The sequence below is a fragment of the Rhinopithecus roxellana genome, chromosome 4, assembly GCF_007565055.1.
Source record: "Rhinopithecus roxellana isolate Shanxi Qingling chromosome 4, ASM756505v1, whole genome shotgun sequence".
Lineage (NCBI taxonomy): Eukaryota > Metazoa > Chordata > Mammalia > Primates > Cercopithecidae > Rhinopithecus > Rhinopithecus roxellana.
This window is the reverse complement of record NC_044552.1, coordinates 70,444,286-70,461,959: the sequence shown is the minus strand read 5'-3', so window position 1 is coordinate 70,461,959 and position 17,674 is coordinate 70,444,286. Positions and strand designations below refer to the sequence as shown.

Genomic DNA, 17,674 nt, shown 5'->3' with positions numbered 1-17,674 from the left:
AAAATTCCTATTTTAGGAACTCATCCCAATGACATTATCTTCAGGAAGGGAAGCAAAGTCCCTCTCAGTGTTATTGTTTTTGCCTTCAATTGATCACAGAACTCTCTCTTGCTATATACACACACACACACACACATATACACTTTTTTTTTTTTTTTTTTTGGAGACAGGGTCTCTGTCACTCAGGCTGGAGTACAGTGGCAATGATCAAGGTTCACTGCAGCCTCAACCTCCTGGGCTTAAGCCATCCTCCTACCTCAGTCTCCCCAGTGGTTAGGACAACAGGCAGATAATTTTTGTAGTTTTTTGTAGAGACAGGGTTTCGACTCCTGGGCTCAAGCGATCTGCCTGCCTCAGCCTCCCAAAGTGCTGGGATTACAGGTGTGAGCCATTGAGTCCGGGCCACAATATATTTTAATCTAATAAGTCCTTTCCTGTTGGGCTGACTTTGCATATGGCTGTTCCTATTTTTCTTTTTTTTTGAGATGGAGTCTCGCTCTGTCGCCCAGGCTAGAGTGCAGTGGCTGGATCTCAGCTCACTGCAAGCTCTGCCTCCCGGGTTTACGCCATTCTCCTGCCTCAGCCTCCCAAGTAGCTGGGACTACAGGTGCCCGCCACCTCGCCCGGCTAATTTTTTTTTATTTTTTAGTAGAGACGGTGTTTCACCAGGTTAGCCAGGATGGTCTCGATCTCCTGACTTTGTGATCCGCCCATCTCGGCCTCCCAAAGTGCTGGGATTACAGGCTTGAGCCACCGCGCCCGGCCCCTATTTTTCTTTTTAAGGTAAGTTTGATAAGTATTCTTATAGGGAATAAGGTCAAGTAGAATTTTTTTTTTTTTTTTTTTTTTTTGAGGCAGGGTCTCTCTGTTGTCCAGGCTAGAGTGCAGTGGTGTGTTTGTAGCAACCTCGGACTCCTGGGCTCAAGCAATCCCCCCACCTCGGCCTCCCTAAGCTGATTTCTTAATAAAACAGAATACAGATAGGAAAATGTGGCCAATAAAGTTTGAACAAGGAAAAACTAAAGATGCAAAGCAGCATGTGCCTTTCCCATTTAGTTGTTTGTAACCCTCTTAAAAAACAATATTCCATTTTCAGGGAAATGCAAACTGTAGTTTATATTAGTTTTACATCTTCATCAATAGAGCTGGCTGGTATGCAGGTAGGATTTGTGAGACATACATAATGTCAAAGTCCCCACCTTGGCATATTCAAACAGCAAATCTATGACGTTTCTACCTGAAACCAAACAACCATATCCACGCAGCAAAAATGCACAGTTCACAGGGATGAGCAAAATAAATACCTATGTTATACTGACAATTTAAAAGCACACTCCTGTATTAAAAAGGCAGGAAAAGCATTGACATTTGTATTTTAATAAAGGATAATAAAAGACAAATTACAGCCAACTGTTAAAGCCTTTTTTTTTTTTTTTAATTCTATGGTATAACAAAATCAGTTCAGGGTTTTTTTTTTCCTGAACAAATGATCATGATCCCTTGGTCTTTCCCGTGGCATGCTGCTACAACAACACTCTATGTCTAATCAGTCACCTATCAAGTGGCAAGTCTTTCATATTTGCTGCTTATAATTCCTAAATGGCCCATATTGAGTATTTTCATTTCTGGGTAAGGGAAAAAGCATTTTGGTCCATTAATTCACCCACTCGCTCCTGGAGGACATTAACCAATTCTGCTATTACAAAGACGTGAGTGTCATCAATGTCTTGAATGATAAACTTCTTCCCCAGGGCATTGGACTCATCCAAGTACAGCAGAAACTGCTTCATGGCAGGATCACTGTAAAGACAAACACATGATTGTAAGACAGCTTGTTGTCAAATCACACCACAGAGACTTGAGCAATTAAATTTGAACATGCAGAATTTTTAGAATGATTTTTAAAGTTCTGTTACTCAATCCCTCACTTCCTCTCTGCCTTAAGTGTTAACAATTTATAGACATGGCTTCATTTTAGAACTATTAGTGTAAGTTAAAGAGGCAGAGGCCAATGGCAAGATTTTTAAAGAATAATTTGTCACTAAGTGAAAAAAATAAAAGAATATTCAAAGTTTTGTAGTTAGTAGGGCCTAGAATCACAGCTTTCTTTTTTTTTTTTTTTTTGAGACGGAGTCTCGCTGTGTCACCCAGGCTGGAGTGCAGTGGCGCGATCTCGGCTCACTGCAAACTCCGCCTCCCAGGTTCATGCCATTCTCCCGCCTCAGCCTCCGAGTAGCTGGGACTACAGGCGCCCGCCACCACGCCCGGCTAATTTTTTGTATTTTTAGTAGAGACGGGGTTTCACCGTGTTAGCCAGGATGGTCTCGATCTCCTGACCTCGTGATCTGCCCTCCTCGGCCTCCCAAAGTGCTGGGATTACAGGCTTGAGCCACCGCGCCCGGCCAGCTTTCTTAACTGATTTAAAAAATGAATTTCTTCCTTGTCTATGCCCATTACATCTAAGGAACCAGCAGGTGTTCAATGTCCTACCAGTGACAAATTAACTTACAAAACCAGTTAAACAGTCACTTTGGTCAGGCAGGGTGTATAGCAAGAGTCATACCTGGATTCAACCCCAGCTTCATCACTTATTTGTATGACCTTGAATAGAATACGTATTTATCTCCCAGAGCCTCTGTTCCCAAATACAAAAGTGAGGCTACCTAACAGAATTGTTTACGGAAATTACAGGAGATAATGTCAAGGATGGTGCTTGGCTTGCTATAGGTACTCAAGGGAAGAGATCCAAATTCAATTTTATTAACTTGTGGTTTTTGCTTTGGAAAGAATAGGATTTACAGCAAATGTCTCTTTCATAAAAACCCTGAATTATGACAAAGGACACTCTTTAGATCTAATACACAATGTGTTTAGCAAAAAATGCATATAAAAATGTCAAGCTGCACCACAGATTTTTGCAATTCTTGAGAAAACAATCTCACATAATCTTTTGGTGTCTTGAGAACTGTCAATATTAATTGTAAAGGTAACAATATAATACAAAAGATGTCACTATAATTTACTGAAAATAAGAAAAATAAGGTTTAAGTACAAGCACAGGTATTAACTGATGCTAACACAGGAATTACTTCTATTCACAGATGAGTATGAGCCTCAGAACTGATTTGGGGGACTTTGGCTTTTACCAAGTGACATGATTTAACTTACAAACTGACTTAAATTTTAATTGTAAGGATCATATTGGCTGCTGGGTTGAGAAAAGATTGGGAGTGGCAGAGGCAAGGATGGAAGCAGGGGACCCATGAGGTGACATCCAGGCAAGAGATGATGATTTTGATGTAGGTGGTAATAGTGGAGGTGATGAGAAGTGGATGAATTCTAGACATATACTGACATAAAACCAACATAATTTGCTAATACTGGACATGAGCTTTGAGAAAGAGGAACAAGGAAACTCCAAGATTTTTGGTCTGAGCAAATGGAAGACTGGAGATTTTTACTGAGATAAAGAGGAATGTGTAAGAAGAGGTTTGCAGGTAAGATCAAGTTTGGTTTTAGGGAGGGCATGGTGGCTTATGCTGTAATCCCAGCACTTCGAGAGGCCTAGGCTGGAGGATTGCTTGAGGTCAGGAGTTAGAGACTAGCCTGGACAGCACAGTGAGATCCTGACTGTATTTAAAAAAAAAAAAAAAAAGGCCGGCACGGTGGCTCAAGCCTGTAATCCCAGCACTTTGGGAGGCCGAGACGGGCGGATCACGAGGTCAGGAGATCGAGACCATCCTGGCTAACATGGTGAAACCCCATCTCTACTAAAAAATACAAAAAACTAGCCGGGCGAGGTGGCGGGAGCCTGTAGTCCCAGCTACTTGGGAGGCTGAGACAGGAGAATGGCGTAAACCCGGGAGGCAGAGCTTGCAGTGAGCGAGATCCGGCCACTGCACTCCAGCCCAGGCGACAGGGCGAGACTCCATCTCAAAAAAAAAAAAAAAAAAAAGGTTTAGTTTTTAATGTTATATTTTGAGATGCCTACTGGCCCCTGAGTGAAGAAGTGAGTAAGAAGTGACCACTGAGGTAGAAAGAAAACCCAAAGAGTCCTGAAAGCGACGTGAACAAAGGCTACTCAGGAAGTGGGAGTGATCAATTCTATCAAAAGCTTACAGGGTATAGTAAGATAAGGACTGAAAATTGCCCACTGGATTCAGAAAGTCACTGGACCTTGACAATAGCAGTTTTGGTGGAGTCATAATAGGGAAAGCATGACTGGAGTGGGTTTCATATGGGAGGAGAGAAATCAGAGACAGTGAAGAGAACCAAGTCTTCTCTTTACTGAGAAATTTTGCTAAAATGACCAGAAAGGTAGATTGGAAGCTAGAAAGAGGGGTGGGAATCTGAAGAGACGGGAATATCAACAGACTATAGGTCTGGCGAAGTTGAAGAAATGATGGGGTGAGATATTAGAGGGAGTGAACTGGAAAGAGGAGGTGGTGGTCAGAGTCTGATGCCTGAAATGACACTGAAGAGCTGGCATGTGGGTAAGGAAGGACAGGTCTAGCTACAACTATGCAAATGAGTGGCTGTGATGAGGTGGAGGATAAGCTCAGTGGAAAAGGAGGTCAGGGAACTGGGAGAACAGCATTATCCTGATACCAAACCCTGGCAGAGACACAACAAAAAAACAGAATTTTAGGCCAATATCCCTGATGAACATCGATGTGAAAATCCTCAATAAAATACTGGCAAACTGAATCTAGCAGCGAGTCGAAAAGCTTACCCATCACGATCAAGTAGGCTTCATCCCTGGGACGCAAGGCTGGTTCAACATATGCAAATCAATAAATGTAATCCATCACATAAACAGAATCAATGACAAAAACCACGTGATTAACTCAAAAGATGCAGAAAAGGCCTTCGACAAAATTTAACAGCAGAAAAGGCCTTCCACAAAATTCAACAGTCTTTCATGCTAAAAACTCTCCATAAACTAGGTATCGATGGAATGTATCTCAACATAGTAAGAGCTAATTATGACAAACCTACAGCCAATATCATACTGTATGGGCAAAAACTGAAAGCATTCCCTTTGAAAACCAGCACAAGAGAAGGATGCTCTCTCTCACCACTCCTATTCCACATAGTATTGAAGTTCTGGCCAGGGCAATCAGGCAAGAGAAAGCAATAAAGTGCATTCAGATAGGAAGAGAGGAAGTCAAATCATCTCTGTTTGCAGATGACATGATTGTATATTTAGAAAACCCCATCAACTCAACCCAAAATCTTAAGCTGATAAGCAACTTCAGCAGTTTCAGGATACAAAATCAATGTGCAAAAATCACAAGCATTCCTATACACCAATAACAGACAGAGAGCCAAATCATGAGTGAACTCCCAATCACAATTGCTACTAACAGAACAGAATACCTAGGAATGCAACTTACATGGGATGTGAAGGACCTCTTCAAGGAGAACTACAAACCACTGCTCAAGGAAATAAGAAAGGAAAAAAACAAAGGGAAAAACATTCCATGCTCACGAATAGGAAGAATCAATATCGTGAAAATGGCCTTACTGCCCAAAGTAATTTATAGATTCAATGCTATCCCCATCAAGCTACCACTGACTTTCTTCACAGAATTGGAAAAAACTACTTTAAACTTCATATGGAACCCAAAAAGAGCCCACATAGCCAAGACAATCATGGGCAAGAAGAACAAAGCTGGAGGCATCACACTACCTGACTTCAAACTATACTACAAGGCTACAGTAACCAAAACAGCATGGTACTGGTACCACAACAGATATATAGACCAATGGAACAAAACAGAGGCCTCAGAAATAACACCACACATCTACCACCATCTGATCTTTGACAAACCTGACACACACAAGTAATGGGGAAAAGATTCCCTATTTATTTATGTATGTATTTATTTATTTTTTTTGAGACAGAGTCTCACTCTGTCTCCCAGGCTGGAGTGCAGTGGCCGGATCTCAGCTCACTGCAAGCTCCGCCTCCCGGGTTCACGCCATTCTCCTGCCTCAGCCTCCGGAGTAGCTGGGACTACAGGCGCCCGCCACCTCGCCCGGCTAGTTTTTTGTATTTTTAGTAGAGATGGGGTTTCACCGTGTTAGCCAGGATGGTCTCGATCTCCTGACCTCGTGATCCGCCCGTTTCGGCCTCCCAAAGTGCTGGGATTACAGGCTTGAGCCACCGCACCCTGCCAAGATTCCCTATTTAATACATGATGTTGGGAAAACTGGCTAGCCATATGTAGAAAACTGAAACTGGACCCTTTCCTTACACCTTATACAAAAATCAACTCAAGATGGATCAAAGACTTAAACATAACACCTAGGACCATAAAAATCCTCGAAGAAAACCTGGACATAGACATGGACAAAGACTTCATGTCTAAAACACGAAAAGCAATGGCAACAAAAGCCAAAATTGACAAATGGGATCTAATTACACTAAAGAGCTTCTGCACAGATAGAAGAAACTATCATCAGAGTGAACAGGCAACCTACAGAATGGGAGAAGATTTTTTGCAATCTACCGGTCTGACAAAGGGCTAATATACAGAATCTACAAAGAACTTAAACAAATTTACAAGAAAAAAGCAAACAACTCCATCAAAAAATGGGCAAAGGATATGAACAGACACTTTTTTTTTTCTTTCTTTTTTTTTTTGAACAGACACTTTTCAAAAGAAGACATCTATGCAGTCAACAGACATATAAAAAAATGCTCATCATCACTGGTCATTAGAGAAATGCAAATCAAAAACACAATGAGATACCATCTCACACCAGTTAGAATGGCGATCATTAAAAAGTCAGAAAACAACAGATGCTGGAGAGGTTGTGGAAAAATAGGAAAGTTTTTACAGTGTTGGTGGGAGTGTAAATTAGTTCAACCATTGTGGAAGACAGTGTGGCGATTCCTCAAGGATCTAGAACTAGAAATACCATTTGACCCAGCAATTCCATTACTGGGCATATACCCAAAGGATTATAAATCATTCTGCAATAAAGACACATGCACACATATGTTTATTGTGGCACTATTCACAATAGCTAAGACTTAGAACCACCCTAAATGTCCATCAATGATAGACTGGATTAGGAAAATGCAGCACATATACACCATGGAATATTATGCAGCCATAAAAAAGGATGAGTTCATGTCCTTTGTAGGGACATGGGTGAAGCTGGAAACCATCATTCTCAGCAAACTATCACAAGATCAGAAAACCAAACACCATATGTAAGTGGGAGTTGAACAATGAGAACACATGGACACAGGGAGGGGATCATCACACACCGGGGCCTGTGGGGGGTGGGGGGCTAGGGGAGGGATAACATTAGGAGAAATACCTAGTGTAGGTGACGGGTTGATGGGTGCAGCAATCTACCATGGCACATGTATACCTAGGTAACAAAACTGCATGTTCTGCACATTTAACCCAGAACTTAAAGTATAATAATAATACTAATAATAAAATAAAGAAAGCTGAACAACTGATTTGCAACCTGGTACTCGTAGTCACTGGCCAGATCACCAGGTGGCCCATTACTCAAGATAACCACTGCGACCACAGATGCTGACCACATACTGTACCCTTCATGTGCTTTGCCCAGCCCAGCCTGCATACCTTTTTTTTTTTTTTTTTTTTTTGAGACGGAGTCTCGCTCAGTCGCCCCGGCTGGAGTGCAGTGGCCGGATCTCAGCTCACTGCAAGCTCCGCCTCCCGGGTTTACGCCATTCTCCTGCCTCAGCCTCCCGAGTAGCTGGGACTACAGGCGCCCGCCACTTCGCCCGGCTAGTTTTTTTGTATTTTTAGTAGAGACGGGGTTTCACCGTGTTAGCCAGGATGGTCTCGATCTCCTGACCTCGTGATCCGCCCGTCTCGGCCTCCCAAAGTGCTGGGATTACAGGCTTGAGCCACCGTGCCCGGCCCAGCCTGCATACCTTATCCCTGATGTCAATTCCCATGCTTTGCCTAATCAAAAAGTCCCTGTCAGCTTTTGTGGGGATCAGCAGCAGAGTTCTTACTACTGTACATGTCTCCCTTGCACTTGTGGATAAACCCTGAATTAAAAGCCTCATCTGGGAAAACTGTGTAGCTGTGTTAATTTTTATTACATAGGGAGCCAAAGAGCCTGTGATCTGTAACAGCAATGTTAGTACCATAGCTACACTGCAGAGTTGATGGACTAGAGAATATTTCTAAAACATCTTGCTCATAGTAGGTACTCAAATGAGCAATTAAAATGCCAAGAGCCTGTGAGAGGATACAGGCAGAGAGGTTTAAATTACAATTAGTTCTATCCCTATCAAATGATTTACTGCTGGGAACAGGCACCCCAAAATCTGGCCATAAACTGGCCCCAAAACTGGCCATATACAAAATCTCTGCAGCACTGTGACGTATTCGTGATGGCCATGACACCCACGCTGGAAGGTTGTGGGTTTCCTGGAATGAGGAAAAGGAACACCTGGCCTACCCAGGGCGGAAAACCACTTAAAGGTGTTCTTAAACCACAAACTAAAATAGCATGAACGATCTGTGCCTTAAGGACATGCTCCTGCTGCAGATAACTAGCCAAACCCATCCCTTTATTTTGGCCTATCCCTTTGTTTCCCATAAGGAATACTTTTAATCTATAATCTATAGAAACAATGCTTATCACTGGCTTGCTGTTAATAAATACGTGGGTAAATCTCTGTAAATCTCTGTTCAGGGCTCTCAGCTCTGAAGGCTGTGAGACCCCTGATTTCCCACTCCACATCTCTATATTTCTTTTTTTTTTTTTTTTTTTTTTTGAGACGGAGTCTCACTCTGTCGCCCAGGCTGGAGTGCAGTGGTGTGATCTCCACTCACTGCAAGCTCCGCCTCCTGGATTCACGCCATTCTCCTGCCTCAGCCTCCTGAGTAGCTGGGACTACAGGCGCCCGCCACCGCGCCTGGCTAATTTTTGTATTTTCAGTAGAGTGGGGTTTCACTGTGTTAGACCACAGGGTGGTCTTGATCTCCCGACCTCGTGATCCGCCCATCTCGGCCTCCCAATGTGCTGGGATTACAGGGATTACAGGCGTGAGCCACCGCGCCCGGCCCACACCTCTATATTTCTTTTTTTTTTTTTTTTTTTTTTTTTTTTTTTTTTGAGGCGGAGTCTCGCTCTGTCTCCCGGATTGGAGTGCAGTGGCCGGATCTCAGCTCACTGCAAGCTCCGCCTCCCGGGTTTACGCCATTCTCCTGCCTCAGCCTCCCGAGTAGCTGGGACTACAGGCGCCCGCCACCTCGCCCGGCTAGTTTTTGTATTTTTAGTAGAGACGGGGTTTCACCGTGTTAGCCAGGATGGTCTCGATCTCCCGACCTCGTGATCCGCCCTTCTCGGCCTCCCAAAGTGCTGGGATTACAGGCTTGAGCCACCGCGCCCGGCCCACACCTCTATATTTCTATGTGTATGTCTTTTATTCCTCTAGCGCCGCTGGGTTAGGGTCTCCCTGACCGAGCTGGTCTCAGCAATTTACTATTTTGATTACAAAACCATTAACCTGTGAATATATATGGGTATAATTCTAAGACATACATATATCCTCTTAAAAAGCAAACATAGGCTGGGCGTGGTGGCTCATGCCTGTAATCCCAACACTTTGGGAGGCCGAGGCAGGTGGATCACGAGGTCAGGAGTTCAAGACCAGCCTGGCCAAGATAGTAAAATTCCGTCTCTACTAAAACCTCAAAAATTAGCCAGGCATGGTGGGAGGTGCCTGTAATCCCAGCTACTTGGGAGGTTGAGGCAGGAGAATCGTTTGAACCCAGGTGGTAGAGGCTGAAGTGAGCCAAGATCGTGCCACTGCACTCCAGGCTGGGTGACAGAGTGAGACTCCGCCTCCAAAAAAAAAAAAAAAAAAAAAGCAAACACAATATTATACTTAGTTTTATAATGAAGAGATAGTTAGTATATGTAAAGTTTAGTAGCTTGGGCTCTGGAGCCACAATATCAGGATTTAAAAAAAATCCCAGTTTAACAACAGCTGTGTAACTGAGCAACTGATTAATTTCCCTGCATCTCACCTTGTGCATCCATAAATGGGGATGATAGCACCTACCTCAAAGGGCTGTTGTGAAAACTAAATTAATATTAGCAACTGCTTAGTATAGCACATGTCACATGGAAAACAGTGTTAGTACAGGAATCCAGGTGTTTTCACTTAACATCATTGTGCAATGTCATTTCCCTGAATCACTTAAAATGTCTGAGAATATTTTAATAGCTCTATTACTTGATTAAAATACGCCACAATCAACAAATTTATTTTTCTAGCACATTAAATAAACACATTTTTATTGGCAGTTCTGATCATTTCCTAAATTTTTTTTTTTTTTTGAAATGGAGTCTCACTGTGTCACCCAGGCTGGAGTGCAGTGGCACGATCTTGGCTCACTGCAACCTCTGCCTCTTGGGTTCAAGTGATTATCCTGCCTCAGCCTCCCCAGTAGCTGGGATTATAGGCATCTGCGACCATGCCCGGCTAATTTTTGTATTTGTAGTAGAGACAGGGTTTCACCATGTTGGCCAGGCTGGTCTCAAACTCCTGACTTCAAGTCATCCACCCGCCTTGGCCTCCCGAAGTGTTAGGATTACAGGAGTGAGCCACTGCACCCAGTGATTTCCTAAACTTATAGAAACGGAGTTACTGTGTTAAAGGATATAAAAGCACAAAACACCCATCACAAGTTGCTTTCAGTTGTTTCTTAGGATTATACTTCCATCAGCAGCTTGGTGGGGTGCCTGCTTTTTAAAAGCTATGACTGAAGACAACAGCCTCCTCATTTACAAGGTATTTTGATATATAACATGCTAAATGGAGGCCTAGTATACACATATGTTTTGAACTAAAACTTTATCAAGAATCTCATCTTACCCACTGTGAATCTCACTGTAGGAACAGAGAGGCTGTAAAGGAACATTAACAAATTTGGAATTTTGCCTGAGATCACAAACCTGGACTCAATTCTGTTAACAAAACTCATTCAGTAAACAAATATTTACTAAGCCATATCTATATATGTGTATGTGTATCTCTCTCTCTCTCTCGCTCTTAGGCACTGTTCTGGGTGCCTGGAAAACTTCAGTGAACATGGCCCTACTGAGAAGCAAAGGCTGACAAAAGATTTATACATGCTGAGAAAAAAACAGAACAATGGTTAGATTGGTTTTGTCATACTTCTTACTAGCTTCTCACAAACAATACAGGTTTAGAAGCCAAACTCATAAGGATAAGGGTGGTTTAATAATACATATTTCTCCAGATTCTTTGCTATTGTGTTGTAAACTGGTTGGAATTTGCACCTTGCCAACAAATTTTTGCTGAAGCACTTGCCAAACCAATTGTGGCAACTGTTAAACCAGAGGTCTGCTCCAGCATCTGGAACTGGACACAGACATAACGTGGTCATGTGTTGCTTGCTTTGGTAATTGCTTGGGAGGCTAGACTTGGGAGAATACTTACTGTGAGCCTGGCAGTTAATGGTGGATCCCAACAAAGAGGAAGTTTTCACCAACCTTTCAGTTTTGACATAAAAATGTAAATTTATAAACATAAAATTTTTTTATAGCCTTCAATTTTAGTATGTGATAAGCCCTTGGGAGTTAAGAATTTAACTATATCCAAGTGCCCTGATTTTTCAATTCACTGAAGGTCAGAAAAAATGGCCATCATCATAATTTGGTTTACTTCTTTAGCAAATCTCTGTGGACTCAAAAATCAGTTAAACATAACTGATAGAAATGGAGCTTAAATATGACAGTAAGTGAAGCCAACTTAAGATATATGTGGAACAGCACTATATAAGTTATTACACATTAGCTTATATTAATACAACAATGGGACTGGAATTTGGAGAGATTCCTGGGACAGTGGAAGCAGCTGTGAGATAGGAATTCAGCAGAACTAGTTTCTAAGACAGGAGAGACAGTAAACAACAGGTCAGAAGACCCGACTGATAAGCCAGGATACAGTAAAGAAACCAGCCAGAACCAAGATGGTGACAAAAGCAACCTTCACCACTATCATACACTAATCATAATGCATGAGCACACTAAAAACCACCCCCACTGGCACCATAACAGTTTACAAATGCCATGGCAATATCTGGAAGTTACCCTGTATGGTCTGGACCGGGGACTCCTGGTTCCACAGAATCCCTGTCTCCCCTCCAGAAAACTCAGGAATAACCCACCACTTGTTTAACATATAATCAAGAAATGGCCATAAAATAGCCAGTTAGCAGGCCCTGCCTGCTGCCCACCTACCCCACCCCATTCTGCCTATGGGGTAGCCACCCTTTTATTCCCTAATTTTCAATAAACTTGCTTTCACTTTACTCTGTGGACTCATTCTTGAATTCTTTCCTGCATGAAGCCAAAAACCAACTTGGCCTCCAGGGCTGAGCCTCAATTTTGGTGTTCACCTGCAACAGTTGTAGAAGATCCTTAAGTGGTTTGCCCGTAAACTCCAGACCTATCAAATTCTATACTCCAATATGCCTAAATGCTTCATATAATCCATGGATATTATGAAGTAATAAACAGACGTATGCTGATATCGTATTATTAACAAGCTTCTCCTTGGCATCAAATATGGACATGAGGGAAACTGAAGGACATTTCCAGTTACCATCCTAACATCTGCATCTGACTCTGAAGGGGAATCCACTAGCACTGGCCATACTCTTTCCTTTGTGAATCTATGTTATTTCTTAAGCCCAAAATCTTTTTGGAAGATTTGCGTTTTTGGGAAGACAGAGTTACCCTTTTGAAAAATTGTGCAGACCACACTTTAGAATTCACTTTGAAGGGAAAAATTAGTTTTGCAAGGATGGTACCTACCTGCAAAACAAAATTTAATAGTCCTGGTGCAAAACACTTCTCCACAGGGAAACTGATTATTAAGCTGAAGCTGATTAACAATATTATTGCTTCTCAAAATTTAAATATCTTAACAAGATTCTTTGTATGCACAATTCTGATTTAGTAGATGTAGGGTGAGGTCTGAGATTTTGCATTTCTAACAAGCTCCAGATGATGCTAGTCTGGGGATTATCCTGAAGTGCAAGGTGATGGACAGTCATTAGAGAGACCAGGCAGAATTCAGAGGCTAGATATGGGACAGTAAACTAGGCACTGAGACTTCAGAGTCTCCCCAGAGTTTTGTTCTTTAAGATGTAATCCAGTCATTTTTTTTTTTTAATTAAAACGTAGGTTTAATGCAATTCCAACCATCATGCCAAAAGGATTATTTTGGAAATACACTAAATTATTTCAAGGTTATTCTAGAATAGGCAATAAAAAAGATGAATGTGGGAAGGAATGAAAGAGAATAGCAAGGGGAGTAAAATCATGTGATTAAGGAGGCATCAAGCATCATTAGGAAAGGAAATAAATGGTGGAGAACTAGCTATTTGGCAAAATGAACAGACAAAAACGCCCAAAACAAAAAAGAAGCTAGGCTGGGCATGCTGGCTCACGCCTGTAATCCCAGCACTGGGAGGCAGACGCAGATCAAGAGATAAGAGACCATCCTGGCCAACATTGTGAAACCCCGTCTCTACTAAAAATACAAAAATAAAATTAACCAGGGGAGGTGGTGTGCGCCTGTAGTCCCAGCTACTTGGGTGGCTGAGGCAGGAGTATCGCTTGAATCTGGGAGGCAGAGGTTGCAGTGAGCCGAGATCGTGCCACTGCACTGCAGCCTGGCAACAGAGGAAGACTCGGTCTCAAAAAAAAGAAGCTAAATTTAGATCCTCACCTAATAATATGCCTCTCCTTCAAATAAATTCTAGATGAATGAATCTAACACACCAAGAAAAATACAAAATCCCCACAAGAGAGAAGTGAATATTTAACAATCCTATGCCGCTCCTCCGAATAAATTCTAGATGTGTGAATCTAAAACACCAAGAAAAACACAAAACCCAAGAGAGAAGTGAATATTTAACAAACTCAGGGGTGAAGATTAAACTTATAATTGAAAGAAACAAGAAGGAAAGAAAAGTGATAGCTGACACTCTGTGTATGTGCATCCTCTGTATTTAAAAATAACACTAAAAGGTCAATGAGGAAAATGTTTATGTTATGACAAATTAATAGGAAAATAAGTACATCAAACCTAGAGTCTTCAAAAGACAACAGAACAGTGTGTTTAGAACTTCTGGGGTCCAGATCACAACCCCTTTGCTTTTCCAAGTGAAAAAAATCACTCCCCCATAGTGGTTTACTCTCATCAATGTACATTCTAGTCTTTCACATTAAAATAAAAATAGCAAGAACCTGAGTCCCTCACCATGTCCTTCCTCGGCTACCAATCCAGTTCTCTATGAGTTTGCTCGTGATCACAGTAAAAATTCTCCAAAGTCTCCATCTCCACCTCCTCACCTCCCTTTCCTTTTTCATAGTACTCCAATCTGGCATCTCCCCACCCTCCATTAAAATGGCTCTCATCAAAACTCCAGTCTTCATCTCATGCCAGTTCTCAATCAGTGCCCAACACAGCCTACTCATCCCTATGAAACACTTCCTCCTTTGGCTTTCCTCCCTCCAACCTCACTGGCTATTTTCTTCTTAGTTGCCTTTGTTGGTGTCTCCTCTACCAAAACTCCAAATCTGCACTAGGCATAAGGTAGCCCACTAGTTAGGTCACTACAGAGTCCTTGAAACATGGTTAGTCTGTGAGATATGCTGTAAAATTAAAATATCCAGTCTACTTTGAAGATGAAGATTTTTTTGAAGACTTAGCATGTGTTGAAAGCATAGTGTTTTGCATAGACAGGGTTAAACAAAAGAAATTAACTTCACCTGTTTTATTTTACTTTACTTCTAATGTAACTAGAAAAAATGTAAGACTGTATCTGTGGCTTGCATTAGATTTCTATTGGCCAGTGCTGTTCTAATTGTTGGCAGTGTCCTAGGGTTTGGTCTTTCTCCTCCTCAGCGTTGCCATCACAGTAAACAGTATCATCATCCACGCACTGGCTCATATTAGAGGCACAGAAAGGTAGACAGTAGTATTTTCAGACAATGGGAGTGTCCACAGAGCAGGGTTCCTAGACATTGGATTGCTTTGAGGACCTCAACCCTGTCCATTTACGGTTTTTAGTTTCTCCTCTGGAATGTATCTAAAGGAATTTAAGAAACCTTCTCTACTTGGCTCTCTTGTTTTTCTCTTTTTTAAAGTCCACAGTTTGTAATAGTAAAGACTTAAGCAAGTTCCTGAACTCTTTCAGGCCCTAAAATTCTAGTCATGTTTGAGGAGAATGCAAGCACTGCTCCTCTAAAGACGACTCATCTAACAAATATGCTGCCTCTGATCATGCCAGTTCCATCAATTCAACAGAGGGACTGAAATCTGGCACTAGGAACTTTGCAACAAAATCTGTGCCACTTGTTAAAAGTGAAAGACTTGATTTCATTCATATCTTAAAAACAACAGGGTTTTAGAAAAGACACACACGTAAGTCAAGATTCAATATTTAAACTTAAAACTCATGAAGTATCAAAACTACTAACCATTCTATAAGCACTCCTTTCAAGACGTTGACCATGTTTTCTCAGTCAGAAGGTTCAGATGACCTCAAGAATGCTAAGAAAAAGAATAAGTAACACTGAATTAAAAATCATTAACTTTCATATACTTTGGGGACTGCCTCTGAAATGAGGCAAAATAATTAAGTGTCAATATTTAACAGTTAAGTCTATGAAAGACAGTTAACATTAAGAAAAGAGACATTCTGATTTTTTAACAAAATTAAAATGAGTCTACTTGGAATATTAATGCCACATCTTACTTGCCAACCAACTCCACCCAAGGATCAATTAGCCCTAATAGAAGCAAGCGGCCTAACTCTACACCAGTGTGCCCAACCCAGGTGTAAACCGTCCGTTATTCAAAAGATTTCTTTTCCCATTCAGGAGAATGACAAAGGGTAAGATCCTGGGAGACAGGAATCAAAGATAGTTCTGAAAGGTGCTTCAAAAATTACACAGTGAGCCCAACCACCTCCTTTTAGTTTATATCTTATTTTATTGAGACAGGGTCTGGCTCTGTCGCCCAGGCTGGAGTGCAGTGGCGGGATCTCAGCTGACTGCAACCTCTTGCCTCCCAGGTTCAAGCCATTCTCCCACCTCAGCCTCTCGAGTAGCTGGGACTACAGACATGAGCTACCAAGCCCAACTAATTTATTGTATTTATTGTATTGTGTATATATATACATATTCACACACACACTTTGCGACACAGTCTCGCTCTGTCGCCCAGGCTGGAGTGCAGTGGCGTGATGGCAGCTCACTGCAACCTCTGCCTCCCGGGATCAAGAGATTCTCCTGCCTCAGCCTCCGAGCAGCTGGGACAACAGGCGCCCGCCACCACACCAGGCTAATTTTTGTATTTTTAGTAGAGATGGGGTTTCACCATGTTGGCCAGGCTGGTCTTGAACTCCTGATCTCAAATGATCCACCTAGCTCGGCCTCCCAAGCTGGGACTACAGGCGTGAGCCACCGTGTCCGGCCAATTTATTGTATTTTTAGTGGAGACGGGGTTTCACCATGTTGGTCAGGCTGGTCTCGAACTCCTGGCATCAAGTGATCCACCCGCCTCGGCCTCCCAATGAGCTGGGATTGCAGGCTGAGTCACCGCGCCCGGCCCCAACCACCTCATTTTACAAATGAGGAGACCAAAGGGAGAGATTAAGCCGTAGTTCCCGGGGAAAGGGTAAAAAAGTACAAGCCAGATTTCCAGATCTTGTGCCCCTTCACTAAATAAATCACGTCCCGTGCGGACCTAGGCTGGAAAGAAACCACTCAGCGTTGGCCCACTTAATTAACTTCCACTTACACCTGGGCGCAGGGCGAGCCCTAGCCCCACAGAAAACCCCCGATTAAACGAGTGCGGGACTGCAGTGCGGCCCCGCCAGGAAGGGCCTGGAGAGAGTGGGGGACACCGCCCTGTGCCCCCAGCACCCGATGGACGGGCTTCTTGGGCTTTCCTCTTCCTCCCCTCTTCCTTTGGGACCCCTCAGTCTTCCCACACCCCAACTTTCCCCAGCCGCTCGGACGCTCGCCACACACCTCAGCCCACAGATGCAGAAGCGCCTCGGCGTCGCGGACACAGTGCGCCTGCGCCGATACGTCATCGCGCTAGGGACGATGTTGTGAGTGGAGCGAGCCGGCAGAAGGCGGGCCCGGAGAGGCCGAGGGGGCGGGGTCACGAGCTGCCCGCCGCCGGGTGGAGGGCCCCGGCCCGGAGCCGCGGAAAGGGGAGGGCTCCCCAGACTACTGGGTCCGGCGAGCAGTTGGGGACGGGCTGAGTCCGCGTGCCGGCAGGTAGGACGTGAAGGCCGGGCTGGTGTAGGGGCAGACGGGGGTGTCGGCGTAGCTGGGCGCGGTGGGGAGTGGAGAGTAGGGAGGGCAGGGGCCGGACACGGCTGGGCACCACGTAAGGCGCGCGGACCGGACCGACCCGCTGAAGCTCCCCTGGGTGTGAGGGCCTCTCTCTGGTGGTCGCGAGCCTGACTTGTCTTTCCCGGTCGCTGCCTTTCTCTGGCTGCTGTCGAGGCCTCGGGGAGTGCACCTACCGGTCCTTCTTCCCGGGCTCGGTAGTCACGGAGAGATAATGAGGAGGAGGAAAGGGCCTCACCGGTCACTTCTG

At 43.4% G+C, this 17,674-nt stretch overlaps 2 protein-coding genes across 5 annotated transcripts in view; one reads left to right on the top strand and one right to left on the bottom strand.

Annotated features, from left to right (window-relative positions):
* Positions 1-1,357: 1,357 nt before the first annotated feature.
* Positions 1,358-17,161, bottom strand: GTF2H5 (general transcription factor IIH subunit 5). The gene is made up of 3 exons (XM_030929645.1): positions 17,095-17,161; positions 15,538-15,610; positions 1,358-1,800 (listed from the first exon to the last, which is right to left on the bottom strand). The coding sequence occupies exons 2-3, from the start codon at positions 15,570-15,572 to the stop codon at positions 1,620-1,622; spliced, it is 216 nt and encodes a 71-aa protein (XP_030785505.1). The 5' UTR covers positions 15,573-15,610; positions 17,095-17,161; the 3' UTR covers positions 1,358-1,619.
* A 59-nt stretch (positions 17,162-17,220) lies between these two features.
* The window catches only part of SERAC1 (serine active site containing 1), a 61,065-nt gene continuing 60,611 nt past the window's right edge, over positions 17,221-17,674 (top strand). For 2 of the 4 annotated variants that reach the window (XM_010381540.2, XM_030929395.1), the window contains exon 1: positions 17,221-17,349. The gene's annotated coding sequence lies outside the window, so the exon portion shown is untranslated. The remainder of the gene's footprint in view (positions 17,350-17,674) is intronic. The other 2 variants (XM_010381541.1, XM_030929396.1) reach the window with 2 other exon arrangements.

Coding starts and splice junctions, on each gene's coding strand:
- GTF2H5 (XM_030929645.1), bottom strand. CDS start 15,572: ATGGTCAACGTCTTGAAAGGAGTGCTTATAGAATG. Junction 1,801..15,537: donor AAAGGAGTGCTTATAGAATG/GTTAGTAGTTTT, acceptor TTGTCTTTACAG/TGATCCTGCCATGAAGCAGT.